Below are 20,547 nucleotides of genomic sequence, written 5' to 3'. Positions count from 1 at the left end.
AGGGCGTTGCTCCAGGCAGCAGGGGGCAGCACAGCCCCTTGTCCCGAGGCTGGAGCAGCTTGGGGGGTGAGTCACCGACACGCCCACTGAGGATGGAAGAGCTGCCTGGGGCGGCAGCTGAGGCTGTGGCCTCTGTCCTGTTAGGCCCAGCCTTGTCCGGCCCCTCCCGATGGGCAGTGGGTGGCACGGCCAGCCCCAGGTGTGGCCTGCGGTGAATACCTTTGTGCTGCTCTGCCCCCCTCCCAGCCACCCTACCCTTTCCCTGCAGAATTCCACGTGGGTCGTTTTCAAAATTCAGTTCGGACCGCCTGCTCCAGGTGTTCCCCGCCCACCAACCCCCACCCCGCTCTGGCAGATGAGGAACGACAGGGTTCCCCTAGGGGCAGGGGTCGGGCAGCTCCCAACCCCGCTGTTGCCCTGCGGAGGGGGCACCCTGAGCTGGGGGCCTGGACTCAAGCCACAAACTGCTTCCTCTTCTAAGCTGCAGTGCGTGCGGGTGCACCCAAAATGCCACAGTCCGGGCTTCTGCAGCACAGGCTCTGAGCAGAGGCGCCCACTGGCCCTCCCACCTGGGCCGAGGCCCAGAAGCCCTGCGTCCCTGTCCTGGGCTCTGGGCATTGGGCTTTCCTGAAGGAGACACCTCCGGGTTGCAGGCGTTGACAGCGGGAGGGGAGCGCCCTGTGGGCTTGGGGAGGGGTTCTCTGTGGTGGGGGGGCTCTGCGGGCCCACGTTGGTCCTGTAGGCGGGGGGGAGGGGTTCTCTGTGGCGGGGGGGCTCTGCGGGCCCACGTTGGTCCTGTAGGCGGGGGGGAGGGGTTCCCTGGGGTAGGGGGCTCTGCGGGCCCACGTTGGTCCTGTAGGTGGGGTGGGGGAGGGGTTCTCTGTGGCGGGGGGGCTCTGCGGGCCCACGTTGGTCCTGTAGGTGGGGTGGGGGAGGGGTTCTCTGGGGCAGGGGACTCTGCGGGCCCACGTTGGTCCTGTAGGCGGGGTGGGGGAGGGGTTCCCTGGGGTAGGGGGCTCTGCGGGCCCACGTTGGTCCTGTAGGTGGGGTGGGGGAGGGGTTCTCTGTGGCGGGGGGGCTCTGCGGGCCCACGTTGGTCCTGTAGGTGGGGTGGGGGAGGGGTTCTCTGGGGTAGGGGGCTCTGCGGGCCCACGTTGGGCCTGTAGGTGGGGTGGGGGAGGGGTTCTCTGTGGCAGGGGGCTCTGCGGGCCCACGTTGGTCCTGTAGGCGGGGGGGAGGGGTTCTCTGTGGCGGGGGGGCTCTGCGGGCCCACGTTGGTCCTGTAGGCGGGGGGGAGGGGTTCCCTGGGGTAGGGGGCTCTGCGGGCCCACGTTGGTCCTGTAGGTGGGGTGGGGGAGGGGTTCTCTGTGGCGGGGGGGCTCTGCGGGCCCACGTTGGTCCTGTAGGTGGGGTGGGGGAGGGGTTCTCTGGGGCAGGGGACTCTGCGGGCCCACGTTGGTCCTGTAGGCGGGGTGGGGGAGGGGTTCCCTGGGGTAGGGGGCTCTGCGGGCCCACGTTGGTCCTGTAGGTGGGGTGGGGGAGGGGTTCTCTGGGGTAGGGGGCTCTGCGGGCCCACGTTGGGCCTGTAGGTGGGGTGGGGGAGGGGTTCTCTGTGGCAGGGGGCTCTGCGGGCCCACGTTGGTCCTGTAGGCGGGGGGGAGGGGTTCTCTGTGGCGGGGGGGCTCTGCGGGCCCACGTTGGTCCTGTAGGCGGGGGGGAGGGGTTCCCTGGGGTAGGGGGCTCTGCGGGCCCACGTTGGTCCTGTAGGTGGGGTGGGGGAGGGGTTCTCTGTGGCGGGGGGGCTCTGCGGGCCCACGTTGGTCCTGTAGGTGGGGTGGGGGAGGGGTTCTCTGGGGCAGGGGACTCTGCGGGCCCACGTTGGTCCTGTAGGCGGGGTGGGGGAGGGGTTCCCTGGGGTAGGGGGCTCTGCGGGCCCACGTTGGTCCTGTAGGTGGGGTGGGGGAGGGGTTCTCTGTGGCGGGGGGGGCTCTGCGGGCCCACGTTGGTCCTGTAGGTGGGGGGAGGGGTTCCCTGGGGTAGGGGGCTCTGCGGGCCCACGTTGGTCCTGTAGGTGGGGTGGGGGAGGGGTTCTCTGTGGCAGGGGCTCTGCGGGCCCACGTTGGGCCTGTAGGTGGGGTGGGGGTGCCGGTGCTGAGCCCCTGCTGCCGAGTTCCCTGCTGAGGTCTGGGCAGCAGAGCGTGTAGTCCCGGCAGCTGGGGTTTTTGCCCAAATAGGGACACGTAGCCTTTGAACTTCTGCTATCAGATAACACGCAATATCAAAAAAGAGAAGTAAAATGGCCAGGAGGATTTGGGGTGGTTCACACGCATCGTTGTGTGAAACACGGTCACGTATGGGCTCAGGGACACAAGCTGCCTGTGCCCCTTGCTCACTGTGGCCCTGGGGGCTTCTGTCACCCACGCCCGAGATACCCCAAAGTGTGTGCAAAGCCCTCCTGCCTTGTTTTCCTTTTTCTGCTGTTCACTTTGGGGGAAATCATGGTCCTTTGAACTTTGACCTCTGGTCTGGACCCACTGAGGGCACCACACCCTTTCACCTGAGGCCTTGACACGCTCTGATGTCCTGCCTTCCCAGGGGCACGTTCAGAGTGAGGCTGGGGTGCCACCGGCCAGCTCAGCTGCAAGAAGCCTGGATCCCCAGGTACCAGGCCAGAGTGGAGTGGTCCCAGCCTGCAGGGCAGGGCAGGGCGGGCAGAAACTGGGGGCTGGGGGCAGCAGCGGGCAGGCAGCTGCAGACTTTGGCCCACAGCGACCGCATCCCAGGGCTGTCCACTGGGCCTCCACTTCCGCCCTCTCCACAGAGCAGGGTCTGCTCCCTGAGCCAGGTGGCTGCCCGGCACCTGGCCAGCGGCCCCACCTGTGTGCTCCCCTTGCCCAGTCTCCCCAGTGAGGCCTCAGGAGGCTGGGAGCAGGGCTGCTGGAGCTTGCGCACGCCTCACACGCAGCAGGGCCTCCACTCCCACCCCCAGCCCCGGCGGGGCCCCCCGGGCAGCCCCAGCCTGTTTCCTCACCTGCATGGGGGATGCAATTGCAGGAGTGGCCCAGGTTAGTCTGTCCACCTGCCCTGCTTAATTCAGTCCACGTTGACAAAACTGTGTGCTGAACACTGGATACGGGACACTGTCCAGGAGCCCCAGGGGACCAGAAGGAGACCGGGGAGGCGGGGTGGGGGTGGGACCGCGCCCTCAGGTGCCCAGGCCCGGCCCTTCCCGGCCCCGAGGGGCTGATTGGCCGCGGGCAGGGGGCTGGTCGCTGGGGCAGGGCGGGGCGCGAGGGCAAGAGCCTCAGAGGCGAGGGCAGGACCAGAGCCAGCCTGAGCACGGAGCACCTTCTCCCCAGCCCCCCGGAACCGTGGGTTCGGATCCGGACCCCGCCCGCACCGCCCACCATGCACGGCCTCGGGCTCCTGCTGCTTGCTGCGCTGTGGCTACAGGGTGAGTGCTGGGCGTCTGGCTCTGGCTGGTCCGGTCGCCTGGCCCCCTGCTCCCTGCGCGGGGCTCTGGGCTGGTCTCTGGGATTCGGCGGCGCACAGGTGGCCAGTCGGTGGGGAGGCCCTGGGCGGTGCACACACGGAAACTTCAAAAGGGAAGTGCGTGGGGAAACGGCCACCTGGGCGTTTTCTGCGTTGGAGGTGGGGACCGGCTGGGACAGAACAGGGTGGAGGACCTGGCTGCTTCGGCCCCATTCCGGGGCTTCGGGAGGATTGACCCCCTCCACGGGGAGCCCCCAGCTTGGCAGGGAGGGGAGGACCGAGGAGCAGTGGCCTGGAGCTGAGGGGTTGGGGGCACCCCAGGGGGTTGTTTTGCCACATGGGGACCTGCCTCTCCTCTGGGGGAACTGACTGTGCTGCTGGCCTTGGCCCCCACCCTAGCTCCTGAGAGCCTCCTGGGGTTCGGGGGGGAGGGCGCTTACGGGGCAGGCCCTCTGCACGGCCTTCACTCCGGGAGGTTTGCCAGATAGCCGTTACGGAGACACAACCATTAACACCTTGAAAGAAGGAGAAAAGAGTCACCTGGGGAGTAGGTCTCCATCTCTGGGCCTGGGCTGGGTCCCTGCTGTCTTGCTGGATACGGGGCAGCTTCTAGATCTGGGCTGGGTGAACCCTGCGGAACAGGGCTGCCAGTTCCCTGTTAGATGCGGTCACGTGATTAGTTGGGATGAAAAATGTCAGCTCTAAGCGCTGGACGGGCAGACCCGCCCCCCCCCACACACCCTCCACCCCTCCCCCCGCGTCCCCCACCCCTCCCCCCGCCCAGGGCCTGTGTGTGTCCTCGTTCTGAGGGGGAGGGGGCATCCGGGTCACCCCAGGGTCTGGGAGGCAGCCTGGTGGGCTCCCGGAAGGGCAGGCGCTGGGTGGGGTCTCCGTGCACTGCCAGGCGCAAGTCTGCCCGACCCCACCCAGGGCGGGGGTCCTGCGGCCTCTTTCACGCAGAACCCCACTTGGGCTGGGCAGCCAGGGCTCAGAGTCTGCGGTCCCCACGCTGTCGGGCGATTCCCCAAGAGGAGGTGCCGGCGCACAGCAGGCTGGGAAGGGACCCCCAGGGCGGGAGGGTGCCCTGTGCGCCTGCTGACCCCCCTCTCCTGCAGAGGTTGCCCCCAGGGCCACCCTGCCCCACGTGGAGCAGTACGAGGTGGTGAGGCCCCGGCGCCTGCCAGCACCCCGCACCCGCCGAGCCCTGCCCTTCCACTTGGTAAGCCTGGGCGGGAGGCTGGCCTGGGGGTCCCTCCCTGGCCCCTCAGAGCCCGTTTCTGTCTGTGAGCAGGGTGATAGCTCCCCGTGTGCCCAGCGAGCTGTGAGGGCCCGCCTTCCTCCCTCCCCCCCCCCCCCCCCCGGGCCTCACCTTCTTCTTCCATCTTGCCCACCCTTGGGCAGGGCCACAGCCGCCCCGCCTCGGGGTGGGGGGTGCCGGCCGGGCCGCCCTGTATTCCTTTCAGGAGCTCCGCTGGCCGCGGCCACTCCCCAGTTTCACTCCAGCGATTAGTCAGACTCCTCCAAGACTGGAGGGGATGGCTCAGCAGGGCGCTAGCTTACGTCTCTCGGGCATTTGGGGCTGGGCTGGGACTCCCCGGGGCGCCTGGGGGCACTTCTGAGACCTGAAGCGTGTGCGCCTGCAGGTGCCCAAGTGTGTGTTGAGGACAGCCCCGTCCTGACCTCAGGGTGCGGGCACAGCGCACGGTGTCCTAGGGGTCAGCTGCGGCTGGGGGCGCCCCGCCAGTCGGGCCCTGGGCTGGAAGGGGCGGGGCCTCGCAGGGGCGGGTCACCTCTGCCGCCTGGGTTCTAAGGCTGCCTGTCAGGGGCTGTGTCCCCCCTCCCCTTGCTTCCCGGTAAGGGGCATTCTTCTCCCCGTGTGGACTTGTGAGGAAACCACCGAGGCCTGAGGCACCCGAGGCGGTTCTGGGTGGAGCTCCCCACCTGCCCACTGCCTCCGGTTCGACCCGAGGCCCCACCTCCCCCTACTGGCCCTGTGCTACCCACCCCCAGGTTTGAGGTGGGCGTGGCTGGGGCAAGGCCCCTCTCTCTGGACCCCTCCCTTTTCTCCCGGCTCAGGGCCTGTACCCGGAGAGTGTGAGCTACGTCCTGGGGGCCCGAGGGCACACCTTCACCCTGCACCTTCGGAAGAACAGGTGAGCAGGGGCCTAAGCCTGCAGCCTGCTCCCATCCCTGCCCCCGACACACCTGTGTCCTGGGCATACAGCTCCCTGGCCCAGCCTCTCCTCCACACCAGAGGTGGCTTCTGGGGCAGGCAGGCGGGGCCCAGAGCATCACGGGGGCTCTTTTCCAGGGACCTGGTGGGCTCGGGCTACGTGGAGACCTACACGGCCGCCGATGGCTCCCAGGTGACAGAGCGGCTACTGAGGCAGGTGTGGCCCCCGAGTGACCCCCCCCCCCCAAGGCTGGCCGTGGCGGTGTGGGGAGCGCGGGCACTGGCGGCGGAGCCCTCACACCCTCCTCCCACAGGACCACTGCTTCTACCAGGGCAACGTGGAGGGGCACCAGGGCTCCGCTGCCAGCCTCAGCACCTGTGCCGGCCTCAGGTGGGTGCTGCCGACCAAGCGGGGTGCATCAGGACATCAGGGCCCAGCACTGTCTCACTCTCCAGCGAAGTGAACTGAGGCCAAGAAGGGAGGGATGGGCCGGGGGCACCTGCTGCCCCGGGGTCCCTCGCTAACTCAGAGCCATGGGCTTCGCTCTGCCTCAGGGGCTTCTTCCAGGCCGGCTCCACCATCCACCTGATCGAGCCCCTGGATGGGGGCGGGGAAGAGGGGCAACACGCACTGTACCAGGCACAGCACCTGCAGCAGAAGGCCGGCACCTGCGGGGTCAACGACAGCAGCCTGGAGACCATCCTGGGGCCGCGGGTCTCGGCGGCCCTCAGGCCCCGGGTGAGGGGAGGCCCTGCCCGCTGCTTCCGCGTCCGCTTGGCCCCATGCATCCCCAGACTCCTGAATGCCCCGCGAAGTGGGGGTGCTGCCTGCCGCCCCCGTGGCTGGGGTGGGCCTGGGCCTGGCTGCGCGCTGGCCGCAGAGCCAGCTCCTTAGTCTGTGCCAGAGCCCCCCCCAGCTCCCACCAAGGCTCCCCCAGCGCTGTGGGGCCAGCTCCGGGGCCTGGAGATGCTCCGTGTGCGCAGACGGGCTGAGGACAGGCGGGCTGTGGCTGGGTGGTTGACCGGCTTCTTGTCCCTACTCCTCAGAACTGGCCAGTGCCCCGAGAGACCCGCTACGTGGAGCTGTTCGTGGTCACGGACAGCACAGAGGTACCGGGGGCGGGGGCGGGGGGTGGGGTGGGTGCAGGTGGGCCGACAGGCTGCAGCTGAGGGTCTACTGTCCTCCAGTTCCAGCGGTTGGGGAGCAGAGAGGCTGTGCGCCAGCGGATGCTGGAGGTGGTCAACCACGTGGACAAGGTGGGGGCCGCTTCGCTCTGGGGGCTTCCTCTCAGCAGGGGCTGCCGCGACCCCGCGGCAGCACACACCCAGCCCAACAGAAACCCTGGCTGTAGAGGCCTGTTGGGGCACCTGGAGAGGAGGAGAGGGCTGGCCATGGGGGGCGCCCGGCTGCCAGTAGAACCATCTGCCAGGTGATGGGGGGGCTAGGACTCTGCCCTCGTGACCTGTCCCATCGCAGCGGATGCTGGGGGGACCTCTGGCCCTTGGCTGGCCTCACCGTTGGAACCTGACCCTCGGGGCTCCCTGCCCTCTGGCAGCTTTATCAGGAGCTCAATTTCCGCGTGGTGCTCGTGGGCCTGGAGATGTGGAACGGTGGGGACAAGATTCACGTCAGCACCGAGGCCGACACCACACTGAACAACTTCCTGTCCTGGCGGGTGCGAGACCTGGCGGGGCGGCACCTGCACGACAACGCGCAGCTCATCACGTGAGTGGGCGGAGGGCCACCTGTCGCCAGGGCGAGGGAGCCCCCAGGGGAGGCAGGTTCCGAGTGTCCACGTGCAGACACTGCTCTCTTTCCCAGCGGGGTCGACTTCGCAGGGACCACCGTGGGACTGGCCAGGGTGTCCGCCATGTGCTCCCAGGGCTCGGGGGCTGTGAACCAGGTGCGGGGGATCCAGCTGGGTTTGCTGGACGGAGGCTGGAGCTGGCCACTGGGGGTGGGGGGGAAGGGAGTGGGGATCAGAGCTTGAGCTGGGGCCTGCGAGGGGGGCCTCAGGACTCAGGTCCACCTGCTGGTCCCTACGCTGCCCCGGACACCTGAGCAGCTGCCTCTTCCGAAGGATGCACTGACGCTTTAGGTTTGAAGAAGTGATGCTGGCAGGAGGCACTGCCGAGCCCCTCAGCCTGCTGGGGGCGGGCGGGGGACTGGCCACCAGAGTGACCCCAGCCAGCATGGCCCGTCCTGTAGGACCACAGCCCGAACCCCGTCGGCGTGGCGAGCACCATGGCCCACGAGATGGGCCACAACCTGGGCATGGACCACGACGAGAACATCCAGGACTGCTACTGCCCGGTGCCACAGAACGGCGGCGGCTGCGTGATGGCGGCCAGCATCGGGTGAGGCTTGGCCCCAGCCAGCCCGCCCGAGGGCCTCCCGCCCAGCAGGGGTGTCCCAGGGCACGGGCGGCTGGCCACCCCCCCACCCACCCTTCTGATGACAGGGACTCCCCTCCCCGCAGCTCCAACTTCCCCAGAAAGTTCAGCCACTGCAGCCGAGCTGACCTGGAGACGTTCGTGGAGAAGCCCCGGACGGCCTGCCTGGTAGACGCCCCGGACCCTGACCGGCTGGTGGGCGGCCCCGTGTGTGGGAACCGGTTCCTGGAGCGTGGGGAGCAGTGCGACTGCGGCGCCCCCCAGGTACAGGGCCGGGCCCCGCCACCACCCTCTGCTTTCTGCCCGCTGCCCACATGGGGGGCCGGTCCCCATCCACAGGCTGGGGCGACCGTTCCTGACCCCCGGGCGCCCTGCGCACGCACAGCGACACCTCCTGTCCTCTGGTACCAAAACGACTGGCAGGGCTCATGGCGGGGAGTGACCAGACCACCCGAGGGAAGGGCCTGGGGCCAGCCCAGTGTGCAACCCACTCAGACCTTCGCTGTTGCCCCCGCCCCCAGGACTGTCAGAACCGCTGCTGCAATGCCAGCACCTGCCTGCTGGCCAAGGGGGCTGAGTGTGCCCACGGCAGCTGCTGCCACGAGTGCAGGGTGAGCCTGGGGTTCTGGGGCACAGCAGCAGGCGTGGGTGTTCGGGCGCCTCCTGTTCCCTGGGTGAGCTCGGCTCTGCTGAACCAGGTGAAGCCGGCCGGAGAGCCGTGCCGCCCTGCAAAGGACCAGTGTGACCTCGGGGAGTACTGCGACGGCCGGCAGCCCATGTGTCCCGAGGACGCCTTCTGGGAGAACGGCACACCCTGCCCGGGGGGCTACTGCTACAACGGGGCCTGCCCCACGGTGGCCCAGAGGTGCCGGGACTTGTGGGGGCCAGGTGAGGCGGGCATGGGCCCTGGTCATGGGCCCCTCAGGACTGCCAGGGTGGCTGCTGGTCCCGAGTCGGAGGGCTGACCTGCTCCTGCCCCGCAGGCGCTCGGGTTGCCACGGAGACGTGCTACAGCTACAGCATCTCCACAGGCTGCAAGGGCGGGATCCCCCGGGACTTTGGCAGGTGAGCGCCCACCCGTGGCCCGACTCCCCTGGGTCCAGGGCACGGAATGTTTCCACCAAGAGAGTCCTCTGCACAAAGGAGTCTGGGAGCTGAGTCAGGAGCCTCTCCGGGGGCCTACCTGGCCCTGCAGGACCCCCAGGCCAGAGCATGCTGCCCTTTGGGAGAGTGGGTCACTGGCTGGGCCGTGGACCCCTGCGGGTGGACCCAGGGCCTCACCCACAGCTCCTGGTGCACTGAGCACGGTTGTGAGCACCGCGCAGGGGTCCCCGCGGAGCTGGCTCCATGCACGTCCCTCTGTCCTCAGGGTCAACAGGTGTGGCACTCTGTTCTGTGAGGGGGGGCAGAAGCCCCCGGAGCGGAGTTCCTGCACCCTCACCTCCTCCTCGGGTGCTTGCCAGGCTCTCGTCCAGGACAGCAGCAGCGCGTACGAGCCAGTGCCGGAAGGCACCAAGTGTGGCGAGGAGCAGGTGGGCCGGACGCGCCTCGGTTGGGCTGCTGGACCCCAGGGCGAGCTGCTGGGGCCCAGAGCAGGGCGGTGGCGACTGGAGGAGAGCTCTGTTCTGGGGAGAAACTCGGAAGGCGCATGGGGGGTGCGGGAGAAGACCCTTCTCAGTTAATGGGTTTGAAGACTATTTGTCCTGCAAGCCCTCTGGGGATGGGCGGGGCCAGTCCTCTGTGGCCCTGGTGGCAGCAGAAGGCTGGCCGGGCAGTGCCTCTCCCCGTGGCCAAGGCCGGCCAGTAGATGGGCTGCGGGCGAGGCCACCGGGGGTGTGAAGGCTGTGGCCTGCCCCTCCGAAGCCCAGACACAGGTTTTGGGTCCGCTCTGGTTGATGGTGGAGAGCTGGGGTGCTTCAAGCAGGGGTCTAGACTGGCTGCCTACGGAGACCCCCACTGCCCTCCAGGTTTGCTGGAAAGGCTTCTGCCGGGACCTCCATGTCTACAGATCCAGAAACTGCTCTGCCCGGTGCAGCAACCGTGGGGTACGTGGGTCCAGGGGATGGCCTGCCACCAGCCCTTTGGGCTTGAAAGACGCTCAGGCTGTGCTGAGGATAGCCCAGACAAACAGAGGGCAGAGGCTGGTGCCCTGGGGCTGTGCCAGGAGCCTGCTGAGGCCTCCTGAGGCTGGAACTGACAGGGATCTGGGCGTCCCGTGTAGACATGGAAGCCCAGGTTAGTCACAGTGCTGGTGGACACGTGGGCCAGGCCGGTCTGATGTGAAGTGTCCTATTCTGAGCTCTTAGTAACCTGTGCTGTGACGCTGGGGAGGTCAGAGCTCTGAGGGCTTGAAACCGGGGGGCCTGGGGCAGTGCCCTCCCGTGTCCCCGTCTCAGGAGGACAGCCTGCCCCAAAGTTGTCCTGCCCGTCCTGCGGCGATGCCTGCTTTGCTCAGAAAGTCCACAGCGTCCCGTCAGAGCCATCCTCCCTCACCCGGGGAGGGGCTGCTGCCGTCAGCACATCTGACGAAACCTGGGTGGTGGCAGTCCTGGACCCCTAGCTTGTCCTCTGTCAGTAGGGGCCCCAGCAGAGCAGACGGCGCCTCAGTGGGCACTGGGCGGTGCGGCAGGTGGGGGTCTGGAGACCCTGATGCCTTGGTCGTCCCCCAGGTGTGCAACCACAAGGACCAGTGCCACTGCCACCCGGGCTGGGCCCCGCCCTACTGCGCAGAGCTGCTGTCCACCGTGCGCACAGGTAGGCAGGGCCCGCCCCGCCCTGCGCCTTCACACACCTTCGCAAGCCCAGGGGATCTGGCTGCGGGTCCTGCCTTTTCTCAGGCCACCTGGGAGGGGCCGAGAAGGAGGCCGTGTGCCCCTAAACCGTGAGGGGCATGTTGAAGCTGTGGCCTTGCAGCCCCCGGCACCTGGACCCCAGGATCCCGAGTCCCCACCTCGGCCCTACAGGAGAAGGGGGGCCCGTCCCAGAGGGAGGGCTGCAGGGGCAACGAGGGACAGCACCAGCTCCTTGCTGGGTGCTCAGCCCCGTCCTGGGCTCGGGAACCTCGGGGCCTCCCACCCCCACAAGTGTCTTCCTCCCCAGCGGTCAGGCCTACAGGGCCTGGCCTGGCCGCACCCACATCACTGAGGGCCTGGGGCTGCCCACCACCAAGCCCTCCAGCTGGTCCCCTGAGAGCCCAGAGTGCTGGCGTCATGTACCGGTTCTCAGGGCCAAGGATCCTCAGGTGGCCCTGGCCTTCGCAGGGGGCCCAGGGCTCAGGGCTGTTGGCGTGGCCAAGGAGGGGGCGCCTTCCTCAGGCCCCTCCTTGGCCCCAGGCTGGCCTGGACATGCGCTAAGCTGCCCGCGGGCCCTCCCAGCCCCTGCTGCCTCGAGGCACATCTGGCCCTGGTGGCACCTGGCCTCCTGTGTCCCCACAGCGTCCCGGAGACGCCTGGTGGGCGTGCTGGTGCCTGTGGCGCTCCTGGTGCCTGTGGCGCTGACCCTGGCAGGCGTGGTCATCTACCGCAAAGCCCGGCGCCCCGTCCGAAGGAGGTGAGCGAGCTCTGGGCTTGCAGGGCGTCAGCGTGTGTGCACAGAGCGAGTCGCCTGCTCGCGCTGCTGGAGGGGGAGAACGCGCTCTGGGCCCCCTGCCTTCGCTGACACGGGAGCAGGTGTGGGTCATGGTGACAGGTTGGTGATATGGAAACTCAGAGAGGACCCCGTCTCCCCCTTGCACCCCACCGCCCTCGGTGGACAGTGCGCTCTGAGTCTGCCCTGGGCTCTGGGTGTCCCCGGTGCCCACTCTGGGGGGACCTCGACCCCCACGCTGGCCGCAGCAGGACACACTTGCCCAGTGGCCTCCAAGTACCTCCTGCGGGCCCACCTGGACCCCAGAGTCAATGGGGACACGTGAGGCTGCCTCTCCCTCTGCGCGCAGCTGTCACTGGCGCACCCCGACGGGCAGCTGCAGCTGAGTGGGCCTCTGGCCAGGCCAGGGTTCCCACGCCCAGGAGCCCCAAGTCCCTGGGCTGAATCCTGAGGCCAGGAAGCACTGACCCATCTTATTTCTCCCCAGGAATGTGGCGCCCAAGACGGCCATGGGGCTCTCCAACCCCCTGTTCCACGAGGGGCACAGGACACCGGTGAAGGGCAGGGCCCCGGCTCCCACCAGGGGGCCCCCAGAGCCGGGCCTTTCCTCCCACCCCAGCCAGCCACCCAAACCCACGGCTTCCGCGGTGACCCCTAAGTGGCCACCTCCTGCTGTAAGCACTAGGCATCCCCAACGGGTTCCCCAGGCCACCCCCAAAGCTCAGGCCAGGATGCAGTACCCAGGGGCTTAGAGTGGCCACCACGCCCGCCATTTAGAGGCAGAACGAGGCTTTAGGACGAGTGGTCTGAGGACCCGCAGGAGCTGGTGACAGAATTGAATCTGAGGCTCGAGGCCTCTGCAAAGTCCACCTCGGGGCGGTTTTGAGGCCCAGACGCCCTTGCTGCCATGCAGCACCTCTGTGCGTCCCCAGGGCTGTGGGAAGGGAGCATAACTCAGGGCCCTGCCCAGTGGTGGGGCAGGATGGCGCCCCCTGTGCACACACAGGCCTGTGTTCTTCCCACTCTGGGAGGGGCCGGAACCTTGGGTCCTCATCTGGGTGGGGGCAGCTCCGAAGCCAGGGCTCCCCGGAGGTGGCTGCCCTGAGATCCAGGCTCACGGCCGGCTTCCTGCAGCCTCCAGCCGCTATGTCCAGCCCACCGTCCCCAGTTCCTGTGTATACCCAGCAGGTCCCAGGCCAGGTGAGTGGGGGGCTGGCAGAGGGGCCGTCGAGGTGGCATAGAGCAGATCCTGGGAGGCGGAGGGTCTGGGGCTGGCTTTGGTGGGCCAGGGACCCTCGGGTGGTGGCCACTGCACCCTCAGGGGCCGACATGAACTGAACCCAGGGGAACTGGGGTCCTGACCTCTCCTCCCCTCCCAGCAGCTCAGACCTGCTCCTCCCACCAAGCCCCTCCCGGGGCTGAAGGCCAAGCAGGTGAGAGGACCCCCGGGGGAGGGGCACAGGGGTGTGTGGGGCTGTGGGCTCCATCGTTGTGCTCCCTTTGGTCGGAGGCTTCAGGGGTTTGGGAAGGGTCTCTCCCAAATGTGAGTCACTGCCGCCCCAGCAAGCCCCCTGCCTTTGGGCTCACTCGGGAGGCCCTCCCGCCTGTCCTGAGGTCTGGCCCTGGCGGGTCCCGTTCTTTGCTGGGAGCCCCGTGGGTACTGCCGAGGGTCCTGCGCACCTCTGGACAGGCACACGCACCGCCCGGCAGGCGGGGAGGTCACCTGCTCTGGCGAATTGTGAGGCAGGGAGACCCAGGCTCCTCTCTCCGCCCACCAGGAGCCTGGGGGGCCCGAGGCAGCCTGTCCGCCGCCGGTGTGGAGTCATCACTGGGCTGCATGGTGTCCGCAGGGCTCTAAATCTCAGTAGGGCCCGTCTTCCCTTAGCGGTTAATGTCGTGGGGGTGCTTGGAGCAACGCCCGGCTGGTTACTTCCTAAACTGACCCGCGGTGCCTCTGTGGGTGGATCTCACCTACCACAGCCATTACTGTGGCGTTTGCTTAACGGAGATCCTCTACTTTTTGCTTTTTATTTTGAATTAATTTTAGAGTTACAACGAAGTTACAAAAATAGTCCGTAAAAAAGTCTTAGGAGGGGTTTTGACAGGCCAGACAGGGAAGGGGGTGGGCAGAGAGATTTCTGGCCACGGAACTGGTGGCAGCCAGGGAATTGTGCTGCGGGAGAAAAGTGCAGGCGACTCCTGCCCCTCTGCTCAGCAGGGACCTTCTCGGTGTGCTGGGCCCACCCTGTCCCTCTGGCGCTGGAATGAGCTGCCTGGGCTGAGCAGGGCCTCTGCTGGAGGCCTTCCGGCTCCACTGCAGCCCTGGCCCGGGAAAGCTGAGATGCAAACAAATGCAAATTCTAGTAGTGGACCCTTTGCTTTAGAGCTTCCGAAGACCCCCACTCTGGCAATTTAAGAGCTTTTCCTGGGTCATGTTGGGGGAGGGGGAGGGGGAGTTGAGGGAAGAGGGCAGGGCAGTGAGATAAGCCGATGGGCCCAGGAATGGGGGCCTGCCACATCTGGGTTTCATTCGGGGCAGTGGCAGCTGTGGGTGGGGAGGGGGTTGGGGGCACTTTTCTGTAGAGAGCTCAGGGAAGAGAAACATGCAGGCCGGTCTGGAGCAGAGCAGAGCACCCAGGGAACTTTCTAGAAGGAGCTGGGAAGCTGGCGCCCTGGCCCAGCTGGCTATCAGCTGTGTCTGCCTCCTTCCAGGTCGTCAAGCCAACCTGCACTCCACCGATGCCACCCATCAAGCCCAGGGCCGGAGGGGCCCAGCCTGGACCCACTAAGGTGAGGCCCTCACACACAGGGCAGTGCCCAGCTGGCTGCCTGGGGCACAGCCCTGAGAGGGTGTAACATCCGCCCTCTACTCTGTCAGAGGACTTTTCAGTGCTTGCCGCTTCTTCCAGCTGTTGCTGTGTCTTTTTCTCCACTAGTGTTAAGTACAGAAGTCTATTCTTGATAAAGCATCAGCTGTTAATACCCGGGCTGTCTCCACTCGGCTCTGAGCTCTGAGCACAGTCATATCGTTGGATGAACTGAGGATCCAAATTTTAAGAAAAGTAAATGGAAATTAGATTCAGTTGTGCTCTTCGTAGCAGATGGTTTTTAATGTCAGTTCTTTCTTCCTTTTCCAAGGGAGTTGTTGCCCCAAAGGTTGCTCTGAAACCCCCCGTCCAGAGGAGGTGATGGGGCCCGAGCTCAAAGCACCCTGGGGGGCATCTGTGCACCTGTCTGGACGTTACCTGTGATCATGTGACCTCGCCACCAGCACCGACAGACCAGCTGCCTGGCCCCAGGCCCTCCGTCCCCCTCCCTGAGGGCTGGGTCCACTGTGAAAAGTCCTAGCGGAAGAGCCAACTCCTCATGGCTAAGGTCACTCTTCAGCACCCCACGGTCACAGCCCAGGCCCTCTCCGCCCAGGACTCCGTGGTCGGGCCCTCGGCTGCTGTCCTGACCTCAGGAACGGGGGCCAGGCCAGTGCCTTCTCACCCACGTGTGTCTCCATACTGCCCCTGGTGTCTTGTCTGGGTCTCTGGAAACCTCAGATGCACATTCAGTAGGGCTGAAAACTTTAATGAAGTTTTTGTGTTCTACGATTAAATTATTGATCAAATTCTAAATGACGGGAGATGGGTGGAAAATGTTGCATGCGAAACAATGTGGAATTTATAAGATTTAAGAGTCCAATGCTTGTTAAAATAAAACTTTCCCCTTCTTTTCTTCTGAGACTTTATCGTAAGCCCTCCTCTGCTTAAACTAAGCAGCTCGGTCCGCCCGCGCGGAGCGGGCCGCCAGCACCCAAGGTGGCCGGCGCCCCTCCCCTTCCGACCCCGCTCCGGTCTCCCGGCAACGGCCCCGCCCTTCCGCCGCCGTCTCCCGGCTCCACGGTGGGCACCGGCACGCTGGGCGCCGCCAGGCCGAGCCACCCCGGCCGCCGCTGCTGCCCGGCGCCCTCCGTGGCCTCAGAGACGCCTGGCTGGACGCACTGCCGCTCAGCCGCCGCAAAGCGCCACCTGGCCCGGGACTTCAGCGACGGCGGTGAGGGCGGGGCGGCGGCCACGACGGGGCCGGGGGCCGGGGTGACCGCCGGTTGTCCAGGCCGCAGGGCCGCCGCCCGTCAGGCGGTTCCTGGCGCTCTCTGCTCAGGGGAAGAGCGCAGCGGTCATCCCTCCCGGCCAGCAGGAGCCCCGAAGGAGATGTGCCGCTAGTCGGGACGGCCAGGCAAGGGCCGCGGCCCCGGAAGGGTCCCCGCTCTCCGGACTCGCTGCAAAATGCAGACGACCCCAGAGGCAGGGCGTGAGGGACCTCTGGAAGGAGTGGGCAGGACGTGGGAGGGGCGCTGCCTCGATGGCCCCAGAAGGAGGAGGAATGCGGCAAAGCGAGCGGCCAGTTCTGTGTTCAACCTGGCCACGGGAATTCCTCCTGTCCCCGGACCCCGCGTTCCCCGGGGGAGGATGCAGCAGACTGGGGTCCTCCTAGCAGCTCCTCTGACACCACGGGCTCTCACAGCCCCCTCCCCTGGGGCGCCCACACCCTGCGGGTGCTCCCCGGAACTTCTCTCCGTCCTCATCCACCTCGGAGGCCCTGGATGACTGATGATTTAAGGAATCCAAGGGCTCTTAGCTCACCTTGCGCCCCTGCCCGCTCCACCCCAGTGATGCTGGCCGAGATTGTGAAGCTCTTCCACCCCCGGCTTGTGGACCTGCACAACTATATCCCCGCCTGCAACGCGGACCAGAAGCTCGGCAGCTGGAGCATTCTCAACAGGCGGGGCTTCGCGGCAGGATTTCCGCCCCCGCCTTTTCTGCTGGGGCCCCACTCCTCACTCTCCAAGGCCGTCCTGGACGGCAGCCTCCCCACAGCCCCTCCCAGCCCCTGGGACAACTTTTCAGGCTGTGTCCCTGCTGTGGGTCTCCCTGACACTGTCCAGTCCAACCGGGGGCTCCTGGGGGCCCCCCGCCAAGAGGACAGCACTGGTCAGCTCGACACCCGCTTACGGGGCACCAGCCTTGCCCTCTGACTGCGTGACCACAGCTCTCGCTCAGCCGCCCACCCGCCAACAGTTCTGGGTGACAGGCTCTGCTCAGGCCCAGCAGACACAGCAGTACGTGGGCCCCTGCCTTCGTGGGGCTGTACGTCTGTGGGGAAGACAGATAAATGAAGAGATGGGACCAGTGTCAGCTGTGACAAGTCACATGAGGGACAACAAGGCAGAACCCATGAGGCAGTGACAGTGAACAGAGTGGGGCTGCAGTGGGGAGGGGATGTCACCAAGGGTCCTCGGAGCACACTGCCTGTTGGGGGGGGGACTTATTCTGAGGAGAGAGGGGACTTTGCGGGAGGGGGAGGAGGGGTGGGCTGCCCCCGCCCCCAGAGGCGAGAGGACGGCAGCTGCAGGCGGACGTGGGGAGAGGCCAGGCTCTGAGCACTTTGGAGGTGAGCTAGGAGGACTTCCGCCCAGAACAGAGGAGACTCAGGCAAGAGGATGCGTCCTCCGCAGAGTCCCTGGGACACTTATCGGGGAGGTGGTGGCCCAGGCTGGGACTCACCTGGCCTGAAGGCACAGGGCACCATGTGTCCTGTGACCCCTGATGGGGTGGCCGGGAACGAGACGGCCACGGGTCTCTGTGGGTCCCGGGCCCTCTGCACGGAGGCGAGCCAGCCCTGCCGCCCGGCTCTGCAGGGCGGTCTGCTCTGAGGGCTGTACCCTGCTTCCTCTGTGGGAAAGTCCTCCACAAGCTGGGTTTCTGTGTCTCGGAGGAGGAGATCCGCAAGGTGGTGGCCACCATGCCTGGGGCCATCGAGCCAGTCTTGTGTGCAGTGAGGGGTAAGGTGGAGGCGGGTGAGGACCCGCCCGGCAGGGCTGGCCGTGTGGGTACCGTCGTACAGCCTTGGAACTGGCTGAGAGTAAAACCAGGAAATGGGTGGGGATGAAGCCGCGGGTCCCCACGGCCCCGGGACCCAGGCTGCAGTGAAGTCTGGGTCCCCACGGCCCCTTCCAGCCTGACCTGTCTGCTTCCCTTTTCAGAAGCGCTCAGGCCCAGCGTCCCCCAGTGAGCCCCTCCCTGCTCCCTGTCTGTGACTGGGAGACCCAGGCAGGCCTCCTGTCGGCGACAGGAGCAGAGTCAGCCCCTCCTGCCGGTCTCCCTGCACAATGTTTGAGCCCTCTGCCAGGGTTCAAACCCTTGGACCCAGGAGCCTCCAGTGGCGACACTGACAGACCATGGGTGGGGCTCACTGCCTCTGCACACGCTGGTAATGGCCAACCGCCCCCCCCAACAAGTGGGCACTCCCGGGCCCTGTCCACAGGCCGTGTGGGGTGGCCGTCGTTCAATGGTCACCTCTCCAAACGGGGAAGCCGTTCAGAGGCACCAAGGGCTGCGCCTGGGCACCACGTTAGGCCTGACTGTGCCCCTGTGGCGCTGTGTGGGCTGAGCCCACCACCCCACCACGCCCCTGTGTGCCCCTCTCCCAGCCGGAGGCCCTGAGCTGGCGGTCGGCTCATCTCGCAGGCCTGCCGAGCCCCTCAGAGCCCTCTGGGGCGGAGACCCTTGGGAGTCAGAGGGCTCCAGAGGAGACGGGCTGCTGGGCACACAGAGGGTGGGCCCCATCTCGAGCCCTCTGTGCCCCCGGCCCCACCTCCGCTGGCCCGCGGGCCGAAGGCCCCGGGTTTGCCTTTCAGTCGGGGCCCAGCTGGCGAGCCCTGGCAGCTCCTGGACCCTGGGCTGCAGCAGCTGCTGGAGGAGGAGCAGCAGGTGCTGGGTGTGCTGCAGGAGGCAGTCAAGGTACAGGCCTGGGCACCCCCCGAGCAGCCCGGACTGGTGTGCGGCGAGGCGGTGGGGGGCAGGCGGGGCCCCTGACCGGGACCCACGTTTAGGTGGATTATTTAAATACAGGACGTTCCGAAGATACCTAGAAGCCCCCATCCCCATGGACCGACCACCCAGCTTCACCAGTTATCAAAGCCTGGGGCCCACGAGCCAGGGGCTGCAGACTCACAGGCGATGCCACCGGATGTGCTGGACAGCAGCCCAGGGGCCATGGGGCCAGGTCAGGGAGCAGAGGCACATCCCTAAGGTGCACACCTGGTTCTGGGACGCAGCCTGGTTCTGGGACGCAGCCTGGCTCTGGGGGTGCAGCCTCTTCCCCTCTCTCTCACCAAGGGTCTCCAGCATTCCTGGGTTCAGGAGGTGCTCAGGTCCCTTCACTGCCGCACAGCGACCACTGCGTGCTCCCCCAGCACCCGGGGAGCACAGGCTGCATCTTTGGGCCCAAGACAGCGGGGGGTGGGGTGGCTGTGCAGGCTGAACATGTCAGGCCTCAGGGTCCGAGGGGTTGTCAGGAATTGTGATGACAGCACGGTTCCCGAGGGCTGCACGGATCTCCACTCAGTTTTCTTAAGGGAGCAGGAAAGTGGTGTCATCGCGTGGTTTGCGTGTGTTGGAGAGCAGAGAGGAAGCCATGGTAGGGACGAAGCTGCTCTCTCGCGCCCATGGCCGTGGCTCTGGCCCCTGGGCTAACACAGGGGGCCCAGGCCTCCGTGGGCCCTTGAATAACATGGGTTTGAATGGCGTGTGTGTTTTTCAGTAGATATGCACCAGGGCGCTGCGCTGTGTGTGCTGCAGACCCAGGGTGCGGGACTGAACGTAAAGCTGTAGGCGGGTTATTGGCTGTGCAGGGGGGTGCTGTTTGGCACCTCTAACATCCCACTGCCACTCCTCGCCGCGTTGTTCAGCTGCCAACTGTGTTTTATTTTATGCAACCCAGAGGGGAAAACAGTTCACCTGCCACTTAAGATAGTGACACAGTTAAGTGCCCTTCCCGTGACTGTCACTGATGTAAGACAAAGCAGGTGGGGGGAGGGCCGTGGAGGGGCCTGGATGTGCCAGGCCGGAGCCTCCCGCGTGGACTGAAATTAGAACTGGACACGCTCAATCGGCATGCTGCCTCGGGACGCCCCTGGCCTCCACAGCTTGTCACTGGGGAGAGGTGTGGCCAGGCCGCATGGGGCGGGGGCACGCTGGGCCTGCTGGTGCACCCTGTCCAGGGTCCTCGGAGGGGTCTGTCTGCTGAGAGGCCGACGCCCTGCCTCGGCCAGCTGGAGCCATCTGTCCTTGGACACAGCATCTAGGGGGCAGATGAGCTTTTCGAAATATTCTTTTTCACCTGCTTGAGGGAGGCGGGCTCTGTGTTCCCAGCAAGGGAGGCTTGCGCCGTGGCCTCCCTTGGAAGGAGGCTCAGCAGGGCCAGCGGCGGCACTGGGGGCAGGACCGCTGAGCAGGGCGCTGAGTGGGGGCGGCCGTCGGTCTTCACGGGAGCGTCTTCTTGGCTGTCTCCCTTCAGAGGCGAGCCCTGCACATGGCGCTGCACCATCAGCAGGCATGCTCCAAGGACCTGCCTGGGGCCGGGCAGGGGCTGCAGAGCGGACAGGCCGGGAGGCTCGCAGTCTCAGCCCGTGGCTGGCAGGACCCAGGAGTAGGCTGGACGGGATGGGGGAGGGAAGCCAGCCCCTCCCTCTCGTGTCCTGCCCTCCATCACCCTGGGTCCCTCAGGCTCATTTCGGGGACCCACATCGTCTCCGTCCAGGGTGCCCCACTCGAGGGCCTTTGGTCTGACCACTGGCTGTGTGGCCTTGTAGCCCAGGGCTGAAGCTGCCCAGCTCCAGAGGGTGGACACGTGTCCCTCAGGGACGTGTGTTTTCCTGCAGGTCCTGCAGATGAAGGCGGCCAGACTGGAGCACCTACTGAAGCTGAAGGACCAGCGAATTGGAGCTCGTGCAAGAGACCAGCCCCGGTGACGGAGGGACGCCCAGGGCCAGAGGGGCCACGCTCCCTATCCACCAGACTCGGACTTTGAACCCACACGGAACCCCCCCAGACCAGGTGCTTCCGGGTGTGGCC

General features: G+C 66.6%; 1 protein-coding gene and 1 long non-coding RNA gene across 7 annotated transcripts; both read left to right on the top strand.

The window, feature by feature from the left end:
- Nucleotides 1-482: 482 nt before the first annotated feature.
- On the top strand, nt 483-15,375 carry ADAM8 (ADAM metallopeptidase domain 8). 6 transcript variants are annotated; one of them, XM_033420644.2, is made up of 26 exons: nt 483-646; nt 2,596-2,661; nt 3,360-3,454; nt 4,608-4,711; nt 5,569-5,645; nt 5,804-5,882; nt 5,980-6,056; nt 6,221-6,404; nt 6,713-6,775; nt 6,854-6,922; nt 7,222-7,391; nt 7,488-7,569; nt 7,875-8,023; nt 8,146-8,323; nt 8,581-8,670; nt 8,758-8,947; nt 9,043-9,124; nt 9,429-9,591; nt 10,027-10,104; nt 10,729-10,813; nt 11,392-11,608; nt 12,132-12,318; nt 12,779-12,844; nt 13,024-13,077; nt 14,357-14,434; nt 14,783-15,375. In XM_033420644.2, the coding sequence occupies exons 3-26, from the start codon at nt 3,409-3,411 to the stop codon at nt 14,831-14,833; spliced, it is 2,619 nt and encodes an 872-aa protein (XP_033276535.1). In that variant the 5' UTR covers nt 483-646; nt 2,596-2,661; nt 3,360-3,408; the 3' UTR covers nt 14,834-15,375. The 6 variants fall into 6 exon arrangements, with proteins under 6 accessions (XP_033276535.1, XP_012387077.2, XP_033276533.1 ...); XM_012531623.2 differs by lacking the exon at nt 483-646 and having other exon boundaries at nt 2,564-2,661; nt 11,494-11,608; XM_033420642.1 differs by lacking the exon at nt 483-646 and having other exon boundaries at nt 2,564-2,661; nt 11,434-11,608.
- Nucleotides 15,376-16,739: 1,364 nt separating this feature from the next.
- Nucleotides 16,740-18,366, top strand: LOC125960999 (uncharacterized). The gene is made up of 3 exons (XR_007471273.1): nt 16,740-16,751; nt 17,676-17,902; nt 18,310-18,366. It is a non-coding gene; the product is annotated as an uncharacterized LOC125960999 (long non-coding RNA).
- The last annotated feature ends 2,181 nt before the right edge of the window (nt 18,367-20,547 follow it).

This window comes from Orcinus orca, chromosome 14, assembly GCF_937001465.1.
Source record: "Orcinus orca chromosome 14, mOrcOrc1.1, whole genome shotgun sequence".
Lineage (NCBI taxonomy): Eukaryota > Metazoa > Chordata > Mammalia > Artiodactyla > Delphinidae > Orcinus > Orcinus orca.
This window is presented reverse-complemented; position numbering and strand designations above follow the sequence as displayed.